At 37.5% G+C, this 12,008-nt stretch overlaps 2 protein-coding genes across 2 annotated transcripts; both read right to left on the bottom strand.

Moving 5' to 3' along the window:
* Positions 1-437: 437 nt before the first annotated feature.
* LOC121815384 (cell wall integrity and stress response component 2-like) lies at positions 438-4,277 on the bottom strand. The gene is made up of 4 exons (XM_042226192.1): positions 4,036-4,277; positions 3,517-3,687; positions 2,805-2,945; positions 438-1,120 (listed from the first exon to the last, which is right to left on the bottom strand). Exons 1-4 carry the CDS (start codon positions 4,093-4,095, stop codon positions 959-961), a joined length of 534 nt encoding a protein of 177 aa, XP_042082126.1. The 5' UTR covers positions 4,096-4,277; the 3' UTR covers positions 438-958.
* Positions 4,278-7,607: 3,330 nt separating this feature from the next.
* Positions 7,608-10,956, bottom strand: LOC102297032 (mucin-13). The gene is made up of 2 exons (XM_005936293.3): positions 10,530-10,956; positions 7,608-8,939 (listed from the first exon to the last, which is right to left on the bottom strand). Exons 1-2 carry the CDS (start codon positions 10,590-10,592, stop codon positions 8,535-8,537), a joined length of 468 nt encoding a protein of 155 aa, XP_005936355.1. The 5' UTR covers positions 10,593-10,956; the 3' UTR covers positions 7,608-8,534.
* Positions 10,957-12,008: the final 1,052 nt, after the last annotated feature.

The following is a 12,008-nucleotide window of genomic DNA, read 5'->3' on the forward strand; positions in this document are numbered from 1 at the left end:
GGTGATTAGCACTGTTGCCTCCTGAGTTTGACTTCACCTTGTGACCAGGGTCTTGTGTTGAGTTTGTATGATCTCCCCGTGTTTGTGTGGGTTGTCTCCAAGTATTCTGGCTTCCTCCCACAGTCCAAAGACATGCTGTTAGTGGGGTTAGGTTAACTGATGATTATAAGTTGCATATAGCTGTGAATGGTTGTCTGTCTCTCTATATTAGCCCTGCGAAAAAGTGATGACCTATCCAAGGTGTACCCTGCTTCTAGCCTTATTGTAGCTGGGATTGGCTCCAGCCCCCCTGCAACTCTGAAAAGAATACGTAGAAGAGAACTGATGGATGGATGGATGGATGGTTTTAAAAATTTGCAGTATAAAAAAGAGCAGAAATTAATTGAATTATTGTTATTAAAACACATAATCACGCATCCATTAAAATGATGCTCTGTTTTATTACCATTTATGTTAGATAGTGTTTTATGTTGAATCTATTTCACACATTAATGCATAAAGATCAAATAATTATTGTAAATTGTGCAAATAATTATACTAATACAGACGGAAATCTTCAACAGACATCACTATATTATAACATGTCTACAGGTAAAATTTGACTTAACTTATACATCAAGTATCACACAAGAAAATAAACAGGTTATGGGTACAATAGTGTAAAGATGTGTAAGGGCATGTCACCTTTGAAATAAAACAACTGAAATGTGCCAAAATATGCTTTGAGGTGCTTTTAAAAATACAGACGATTCTCCTTTACGTATCATTAGGCATTGCACTCTTTCCACTGTGGAAAGTGCTCTATAAATCACCTTATGACTTACACACATATCTGTTGAGATGCTATAGGTTAGCTCTTTCACTACCATCATCTACAACTAAATACAATCAACTCAGATTTCCTGTTTTATAAATAGCATTGTAGTCTAGTTTTGGCTCTGAGGCTCCAGATTGCTCACTACACCATGGCTGGAAAAGCAAAAGATCCCAACAGCAGAACCACAAAGGTGACGATGTGGCTCTCTCCACTCTGGGTGCCGCTGCCAGAGCCGCTGTTGCTGGTCTGATTGCGAGTAGTTTTAGTACTCAGTCCTGTTGATGCAGTGGTTGTCCCCATGACCTAAAGAGCAAACCAACAGAATTTATGACACTGCATTGTGCTGTATGATATTGTATACTTTACATGTAATAACTTTATGTTCAGGCCGAGATTTTAAAGCAATGCATTAACACTGAAAAAATGTAACAGCAGGATAGTTTTTCCATCAAAAATAATCTTGGTTCACTGGTAAGATTTCCTCACGTACTTTATACATTTATTTATTTTAGTGTATACGTTTTTCATTTTTCTTTGAATTCAAAGAAATATGAAAAAACAAAGATTTCCATTTTATTTATTCATTTATTCTGTACTTTTATCTTTTTTGATCATTTCTTACAGCTGATAATGTATTTCATCTACAAGTAAATACAATAAACTCTGATTTGCTGTGTGATAAATAACATTGTAGTCTAGTTCTGTCTCTGAGACTCCAGATTACCCACTGCACTGTGGCTTAAAAAGCAAAAGATCCAAACAGCAGAGCCACAGAGGTGGCAATGCGACTCTATCCTCTCTTTGCATTCAATTGACTATATGCACAAGAAAATGCTAACTTCCTGGTTTGAGACCAGATGTGGGGTGGTACATTTCCGGTAGCTTTACTTTGCGGTCAATCGCTACTGCGAAGATATACTCCAAAATCATGTCCAAAACTTGAAAACGGAAAGATCGCGTTAAGTTACAAAGAGCACAAGGTGGGAACACTCACCACTGTTGTGTCATAAAAAAATCTAATGATCAATTTTGACGTTTAAAGAGTTTAGATCGATCAGTTGTTTATCACTCAACACAAGCAGAACTGCATTACTGCAGCAGAAGACGCATCGTCCACATTCAGAAGCACATCTCTGTATAGTGACTGGTCTTATGATTTAAACAGGCAAATGTTCAGCATTCAAACTACAGATGAACTATAGTCAAACCAGATGTTTCCCCGTTATGTCGATATCACCTAGTCAAGTACACACCCACACAGCATGTTAACAAACCGTGAAAAAAAACCCACACAAAAAAATGAATGATTGCTGGTAAGGGTTTCTATACATTAGTATTTACGAAGGGTATGTTGTGACTTACCTTCAAAATTACAGCAGTCCCTCACTATAACACGTTTCACATTTCACCTTGCTGTTTCGCAGATTTTTTAGTGCAAGTTTGCATGCTTTTTTTCCCCCTCCGTGACGTCTCTCCTGTACAGTACAGAATTGCTGCATCGATTGCTAGCAGTGTGACTCTGAAGTGCAGTACTGTATGTCCATGATGTCCACCAAACATTTTGCACTGTCAAAAAATTAAATTGGCTACTTGATTTCACCTATCGCTGGTTATTTTTAGAACATAAGACCCGTGATAAACGAGGGACCGCTGTTTACTGATACTGAGAAATATGACATTTGAATCCCTTTTCTCTTTTGCTCTGAGGCGCAGGGAAAAAATATCGACAAGTCGATGAACATCATTTACAGATATATTGGGTAAATGCCCAAGACATCTATAGAAATGTAAATCGCCGCTTGATTCATTCATTTGCTTAACTTGTTTTGGACCGTAAACAGGGCGTGAATAGGACACCGGAAACAAAGCTCCCCACAGGAGTTTCCGCACCGGAAGTAGCATATGCTAACGTGCACATAGTCAATTAGTTTTCATTTATACAGTGGCAAATCACAGCAACAGTTGCCTCGAGGTGCTTTGTAGTCACCTTGGTTAATGATACCGCTGTGGCTGTGGTCGTCGTGCTGGTGGAAGCCTGGGTGCCGCTGCCAGAGCCACTGTTGCTGCTAGTCTTACTGTCAGTAGTGGTAGTACTCAGACCTGTTGATGCAGTGGTTGTCCTCATGTCCTAAAGAGCAAACCAACAGAATTTATGACACTGCATTGTGCTGTATGATATTGTATACTTTACATGTAATAACTTTATGTTCAGGCCGAGATTTTAAAGCAATGCATTAACACTGAAAAAATGTAACAGCAGGATAGTTTTTCCATCAAAAATAATCTTGGTTCACTGGTAAGATTTCCTCACGTACTTTATACATTTATTTATTTTAGTGTATACGTTTTTCATTTTTCTTTGAATTCAAAGAAATATGAAAAAACAAAGATTTCCATTTTATTTATTCATTTATTCTGTACTTTTATCTTTTTTGATCATTTCTTACAGCTGATAATGTATTTCATCTACAAGTAAATACAATAAACTCTGATTTGCTGTGTGATAAATAACACTGTAGTCTAGTTCTGTCTCTGAGACTTCAGATTGCCCACTGCAATATGGTTTAAAAAGCAAAAGATCCAAACAGCAGAGCCACAGAGGTGGCAATGCGACTCTATCCTCTCTTTGCATTCAATTAGTTTTCATTTATACAGTGGCAAATCACAGCAAAAGTTGCCTCGAGGTGCTTTGTAGTCACCTTGGTTGATGATACCCCTGCGGCTGTGGTCATCGTGCTGGTGGAAGCCTGGGTGCCGCTGCCAGAGCCACTGTTGCTGTTAGTCTCACTGTCAGTTGTGGCGGTATTAGTACCCGGGGATAAATTGGAGGTAGAATTGGGTCCTTTTGCTGCAGACATTAGCAGCGCATGCTAAAGAGCAAACCAACAGAATTTATGACACTGAATAATAAATTAATAAAACTGACACTACAAATGATATTGTATACTTTATATGTAATAATTGCCCATTAAGGCAGTGATTTCAATGCAATGCATTAACAGTGAAAAATATGAATCAGAATAGTTTTTCCATCAAAAATCATCTTGGCTCACTGGAATAGTTTTTCCATCAAAAATCATCTTGGCTCACTGGTTAGAATTCCCTGAATATTAATTAATTTATTTATTTAAGTGTGTTTGATCAACAAAGATTGCTGTTTGTTTCTTGTTTATTTTTTGTTACATTCATTCTTTTTTACTTTTAATTTCAAGTCTTACCTTGGAAAAGGGAAATCCCAGCAGAGTCAGGAAAGGCAGCGCCAGGAAAAAGTACTTCATATTGCTTGAAATATAATTTCCTCTTGAAAGCTAACAGCTTAAAATATCTTGTTAAAATGTGATTTGTTTTCCGTACTCAAGTCTATGTTTTGTACAATATGTGCTCTCTTCCAAAGCTGGCCTTTTTATATTGCATTCACCTTGTTCACCTGTCAGCCTCCACCCAAGTGATGGACCACAAATGCAAAACTTTACACTGTGCCAAATGAAACCTAACCTATGGATGTGATACCTTCTCTCTAATGTCTTTCTTGTGTCTCAGGCTGCTGACTCGATGCTATTTTTATTCTTTTGTAGAACTCAACAGTTTCAAATAACATGTTATTTTACCTCATTTTCTTTCATCTTGTTTAATTAGGCAGTGTTGTAAAGTACAATGTTTCACTGAAGTTTTTGTCTGATGTGATCCTTTTAAAAGTAGCAACAGTACATCAACAGCTCCACAACTACATTTACTTTAACCTTTCAAAGTTCAAACAGCACGCTGATTTGTCAGGCTTACAGTTAGGCCCATAAATATTTGGACAGAGACAACTTCTTTTTCTAATTTCGTTCTGTACATTACCACAATGCATTTTAAATGAAACGACTCAGATAGAGGTAAAGTGCAGACTTTCAGCTTCAATTCAGTGGGTTCAACAAAAAGACTGCATAAAAATGTGAAGAACTAAAACATCTTTAACACAATCCTTTCATTTCACTAAATATTCACATTTCAGGAAAATAAAATGTTCATTTCTAATACTTTGCTGCTAATAACCGGCTGAAGTCTTGAACTCATGGACTTCACCAGATGCTGGCTTTCCTCCTTTTTAGACCTTGACTGCAGGAGCTTTCAGTTGCTGTTTGTTTGTGGGCCTTTCAGTTCAAAGTTTAGTCTTCCACAAGTGGCATGCATGCTCAGTTGGGTTAAGATCACGTGACTGACTTGGTCATTCAGGAATATTCCAATTTTTTGCTTTAATAATCTCCTGGGCTGCTTTGGCTGTATGTTTTGGGTCATTGTCCATCTACCAAATCAATTTGACTGCATTCAGCTGGATTTGAGCATGTCTCTTTTTTTAAATCTAGCCTTTATCTTCTTGAGGCTTATGAGCAGCTTGCACCTTGCAGTGAACTCTCTTTGTTTATTTTCATGCAGTCTTCTCTTTATGGCAGACTTTGATATTGATACACCTACCTCCTGGAGAGTGTTGTTCACTTGGTTGGTAGTTGTGAAGGTGTCAGGATCCTGGGTCTCTTCACCCAGCTTTTTTAGTTCTTTGTGATTTTTGTATTTTGTCGAGTACTCATGTGATTTATTCTATGGTTTCTAGTTTTGATCCCTTGCCCCTCATGTTTCTCTGTGCCCCTCTTTTCTGTGTAAAGTCTGTGTTTCTTGGTTTGTGTCTTCGCATGTTTTGAGTTTCTTGTGTTTTCTGTCACTCTGTATTGTGAATTATGTTCTCATGGTTGGTCTTTTGTTACTCCCTCGAGTCTAGTTTCTTGTGTTCCAGGATTTCCCTCTGTGTATTATTTATCATCTCTAGTCTTTTGGTTCTTCGCTTTATGGTTATGTCTCTGTGTTTCTTAGTTGCTTTGTTTCTACTATGTCAAGTTCATGTCTCAATGTTATACTTCCTGTTTTACTTTGAAGGTCTGTGTCTGATGTGAGTGTATCCTACTTTGCTTCCCTGTCTCTTCAGTTCTGATTTCCCCCAGCTGTGCTCTCCTTCTGTGTCTCATTCCCTTGTTATTCCCCAGTGTATTTAAGCCCTGTGTTTCTCTGTGTCAGTGTTGCGTTGTCGCTCTAGCTGTGTGTTTCCTCGTGTGCCTTGTAGTGTAGTTTATAGTGTCCCCAGTGAGGTTTAGTTTTGTATGCTTTTCCCCTGCAAGCGAATAAAGCTGAGTGTTTTGAGTTCATCCCTCGAGTCTGAGTGCCTGCATTTTGGGTCCAACTCCTGGCTGCCACACAGCACTTCCTGACAGAAGGGATTTCTCATTACCACTGAAGTGATTCTGCGATTATCCACCCGTTTTTTTCCGTGGATGTTCGGGTCTTTAGACTTTGTCACTCCTAATATTCACCAGTGCTTTCAGTTCGGTACGCATATGTATCGAATAATACAAAATGTTTTATTTATTTTATCAACTTTTCTTCTGACGATGCTGTCTATGTTGAGCGCTAAGTGGATCTGCGTTCGACTACTCCGCCTAGGCTGCACTGTCGAGCGCAGATCCACTGAGCGCAGCGCCTAGCAAGACAACGCTACCCAAATTGACTGCGTTTGGAACTATCTTGGTTTTCATGTGAAGCATGACCCTGATGGTAAGCGCGTCATGGACAAAAGTAAAACAGTATGTCGGATGTGCCACGCAATGCTCAATTGGTGGGAACTAGTGTGTTAGCGCAGTTAGCTTGTTAACGTGTTGACGCCGTCCAGCCCCACGCATGGGGCGATCCGCGGTAACTCGTTAACGGAGATTTGCCGCGTTGTGGCGTTAATGTCATTTTAACGAGATTAACGCTGACAGCACTAGTGGGAACACAACGAAGATGACTGCACATTCACACTGACATCATCCTAGTGCAAAGACAAGTGGAAGCAGACAAAAACAACAAGCACGCATGCTACAAACTTTTAGACAGCCGTTAACATGATTCTCCTTATGGGGACCTGATATGTTTAATATGCTGCTGAGAATATAGCCCAGAAGAAGCGTATAGTATAGCTTTTATTTTGGAAAGAGCCATTTCTCTGTAATAAACTCTCTTTTCCAAAGATGAGGGATTTCTCCATCAGATAGATTTATTTTTTATTACTTTGTTGTTTCAGCAACATTAAATTTAAAAACTGTACTTTTGAGTTAAAATATATATTTATAATTTTAATAAATGACAAATTAAAAAGGCATGAACATTTTTTTGTATCGAAAAAATATCGAACCAGAAGTACCGTATACAATATTATAATAATATATAGGTATATATATTATTAGTATTATATATTCCATTATCAAGTCTCGGGTCCTCTACCAGGGTGAAGAGGCGCTTTCATATATAGCTTTGGATACTAATAGACAAAGGTTGGAAGTGGTTACATTTACAGAAAACCCAAACATACTATGACACAGACGTCCCAGAGGAAAAGTCTTCCTTAGAAAATTAACTTTAAATACCATGTCACATGGCAGACTGGATTTATTCTTTATTCCAGATCAAAGAGGAATTGTCCAACGAGGCAACAGATGTCATTAACCAGTTATAAACCAAGATATTTGCTTATGTATTCTCATCCTTTAAGCTTGCAGTTATACAAACACGTCACAACTTTTTCATCAGCAGAGCAGTACAAGGCATGCATCCTGTGTTGTGAGAGACCTACTCCTAGCCAACAATCTGGGAAAGGTTATAGAAACATGGAATGCAATACAATGAAGGGTATATGGTGAAGGAGAGGTGAAGGGTGCAAGGAATGAGTCATGGAGATGGGGTTGATGAGGACAAGATGATGAAACATGACTTGGGGGGGAGGGAGCAGGTCAGACCAAGAGGTAATAGCATGAAAACAGGAAAGGTGGATGAAAGGGTACGGGGTGAAGGACAGGTTGTTTTAAGACATAAAGAAAATGGATCTTTATTGTTAAAATGGATAAATGGCAATTGCAGCTATATCAAAAGCTGAATGGGAGGTTGAGATATTGATTGGCTTACAGACATAAAAATCTATACTTTATGCAAAATTTCAATATCATATCTTATATGAGTTATATGGTGCGACTAGAACTAGTATTAGCATAATTATATATACATATATATAAAACTGTAAATGGTATTATTATTTTTAATTTGCAAATATTCCACCAGAACATTTTGTGACTTGGTCTTGTTAGATTTTGGTTTGTTTTTGCTAGATGTTGATCTGTATAGTTTCTAGTTGAAGTAGTTAAATTTTTCCCCAAACAATATAATAATATACGTATAATAAGATGCATAAATACATGTTGGCATGAGAGAAACAAAGATGCTACTGTACAAACAGCATGAATTCAAATGTGATGTTGCCTAGCTTTTTTAGTGTTAAGCCAACATGCAAATGGAGCTGTGGGTGCACCACTGCCGTTTCCTTCAGCTAAAACAAACCCGAGGTTGGCTGAAGTGTTCAGTACAATTAACTCTTCAGCCTCCGCAAAAGATCACCATTTTACTTTATTTGCCAAAAAACATTGGTTTCCTTTATTCCCTTTTAGTATTTATGAATGAAACATAGCATTAACATTTGAAGCACAGTGTCATACATAACTTATGGATATTTGTGTAAAAGCAGAGAAAGACTCAGTGCAAACAGAGCACATCACAGCCTTAAAGAAGCAGCCATTTAATACGAGGCTGTAATAATAATGTAATATGTTTCCACAGCATTTAAGGATTTAAATGCAGATTCTATACTTTCATACATTCATTCCAAAGCACAGCAGATCAGAATAGTGACAGCAAACACCAGCAGCTGACTGCAGAACCCAAACAAAGGAGCAGATCCTCCTTTTGTCGTTGTAGATGAGATTGTGGTAAAATTTTTGCTGGTAGTCCCTGTGGATTTCTGTGTGGTGGATGCTGGGGTTCCAGGGTTTTGAGTAGCCCCAGGGGACACTGAGGACCCCTGTGATGAAGTGACATTATCTGTAGAGTGGGAGGTGGTGTCAGATGGTATTCTTGTGGTTTTAGGAGTTTGGGCATGGGTGGTGTTTGTCGTGTAAGAAACAGTGGCGTTCCATTGAGGTGTGGTCGCTGCAGGCTGAGTGCTATTACTCGTAGTGCTGTTATTGGTCACTGCTGGAGTTGTGACATCTGTGGTGCCTTGGCCCTGTAAGAGAAAATAAAAGTTCACGGTGTAAAAGAAATATCTAAATATTCATGTAGACTGTTGCAGAGCCATATGCTCATATCTATCCAGCAACAGTGTTTTAACTATTTTAAATAAATTACAGACGTCAATGTCAGCAATTCATGTGGAACAAATTGCTACTGTAAAGCAGATCTAATTAAAAAATGACAAAGGAGATAACATGAGGCATTCTAATTTATATCATATATGTTGATAAACTGATTTGATATTGATATCATGTACTTATTCGCCTCTGTCAGTGCGTCCCAGGGTGGCTGTGGCTACAATGTAGCTTGCCATCACCAGTGTGTGAATGTGTGTGAATGGGTGGATGACTGGATGTGTAAATCGCTTTGGGGTCCTTAGGGATTAGTAAAGCGCAATACAAATACAGGCCATTTACCATTTATTTGTAATACTTATCACTACTCTAAATTCAATTTCCATGTTCTTCTGTCTGCATTTCCACTCTGTGTCAAACTTCGTGGAATAAATAAAGCTTACAGATGTGTCTCTGTTTCAGTGGAAAATCCTCTGTACGCACAAGCATGCAAAAGTTCGGTACACATTGCTTCAACAGTACGCGAAGCATGAAAGCATTAACTGCACTTTGCATACCGCTGTGATAGGCAGGGCTGCAGGGCCTGATTGTCATGTACTCTGATGTCCTAAACCTGAGTCCTGCTTCTTTGTTCTGTCCACTTGTAGTTCAGACCTATGCTTTATGTAAGATCTGATAAGTCATACTTAGTTTACTTAAATTTGAATGCTGACACAGAAGAAGAACGTATTATTGAGAACAAAAACAGGAGGACAAAGGCGGGGGGAACAACTACGCTGTAGTGCCTCTTCACTTCACTGTGCAATACCTTTTGTGCAATATTTTTGTTAATAGTCAATGGTGCAATAGACCGCAATACTTGAAATGTGCAAGTATTCCTTGTATTTTTATTTTTATTCCTATTTATTCTATTTATTTATATATATATATATATATATATATATATAATATTCTGTAACTCTGTAACTTCTGTCGGTGCTGTGCTTTTGGAAACCGAATTTCCCAGAGGAACCCACCTGAGGGATTAATAAAGTTTTATCTTATCTTATCTTATCTTAAAATTAAGTAAGTAAAGTATGGATATATTCAGTTTCACAGAATCCTAGAAATGAAGGAGCTGTTAATATAGTTCTTGTTCACTGATGCACTGATTCACACTAATTTCAATAATAATTTTATATCACAATCTAAGAAAATGTCACTGTTTACACTTACAGTGCCTATGTGCTGAGAATGATGAGGTGATTCAATTCTACATCCTCAAACATGTACAAAACGAAATACAGTCAAAAGGTTTTGGTTTTATATCCTTTTGTTTTCTTCTCTTTCCCTGCATTTGCATTGACTTTTGATTTAATTTACCTGTGATTTGAATCCAACTACACTTAAGCTAGAAAAACAAATGATTGTGTTGCTTGCCATTAGTAAAAGCATGGTGACCTGAACTGGCTTCTTTTTCTTTTTTAAATAAATGCAACTTTGGTAAATTAAGTGAAAATGCCTCTTACCTCTATGCCCAAAAACATAAAGGTCAAACAGACACATAGGAGAACTGTCCCGGTTATCTTCATCTTGGTCTTCTTGGTAAATTCTCTTTGTACTTTATGGCTGCTCACACCTTTCTGGCTCACCTTTTATACCTGACAACTCCCAGTAGTGCTGATGCTGATAACAGAAAAAAAAAAACCATGCCCTGTTATACACTCTGGTGCACTTTCATAATGCCCTATATGACAGGAAATTAAATGTGTTTCGTGTGTAAAAAAGAGTAACAGTGTGAGGGAAAACTGCTTCCACTGCACTTTGTTAAAAGTAGAATCATATGCTTCTCCTAAAGCTAAGGTTAATATTTGTTTTTGGGGTTTTTTTATAACACGGTGACTGCTTCCTGATACAACTCTGAACCTGCTGAAATGATGCTGGAGGATGCGGAAACACATTGTTCTGACCCCCACTTTCTCAGTAGTGTCATATTACAGGAGATATTATGCTACCATGTGTCCATGTATTTTGTGAAAAGTTATGCTAATAGGTTGGTAGTTTTGGGTACAGTTTTGGCTATACTCACTGTGTAAAATATTTTTTTTTCATGAAAGAATAAACCTGTATCACAAAATTTGCAGGGCTTAGTTATGGTACAAAAAAGTTTTGTTTTTTTTGTAGCAGTTGTATTTATTTTATATTACTAAAGATGGATCACATGAGGACTTGTGTGAAGTTAGAAGGAAAAGGACATCTTGAGACTTGCTAGAGACTGCTATTTGCCACTTCTTAAAATAACAGCTGGTTTTGTTGAATTTGACCTTGCATGTTCGGAAGTATTCTAACTAACAACACAGTTCTCGGTTCTCATCTCTTTTTATTCATATTACATTTCTAGATTTACAACCTTGGTCTTACATTTTTATGAAATCTGTCTCCTCTTTATATTTAACTTTCAGGCAAGGTCAGATAAGGCAGGAATAAACCCGAGGGTAAGTCAACAGAGAAAAACTGTGAAGCAACAAGGTCATTCAAGTGAAAATGAAAGTGGAAAGCTAACCAGGCCTCTGTAGTTATTTTGATAACACAAGAATTCTACTTTACAAACCTTCACATTTTGTATTGATTTTTTTAAAATGGTAAATTACTCACATTTGATTTCACCTTGTCTTGTTGAACTCTTGGAATAACTGATGCAAACAGAAAGGAATGTGAACCTGTGATATTTAATTTCTGATATAAGGTTTTACAAATATTTGAGGAACCCTATCAACTTCCAGAAAAAATCGAATGTGACCAAACCATTGTGAAAAAAAGAGAAGTACTGTTACTTTTCTGTTGTACTTGTTTTTGTACCCGTTTTCCATTGCAAAAACAACGTTCAGCTATGGTCAAAAGTTTACATACTTTCTTCACTGGCATATATGACATGATGATTTTAATTATTTCTTCGAATAGTTCTTTTTCAAGGGTGGAATCATTGCAACAGAATACAGTTTTAATTA

The sequence above is a fragment of the Haplochromis burtoni genome, unplaced genomic scaffold (genome assembly GCF_018398535.1).
Source record: "Haplochromis burtoni strain Fernald_Lab_line unplaced genomic scaffold, NCSU_Asbu1 Contig_200, whole genome shotgun sequence".
Classification (NCBI taxonomy): domain Eukaryota; kingdom Metazoa; phylum Chordata; class Actinopteri; order Cichliformes; family Cichlidae; genus Haplochromis; species Haplochromis burtoni.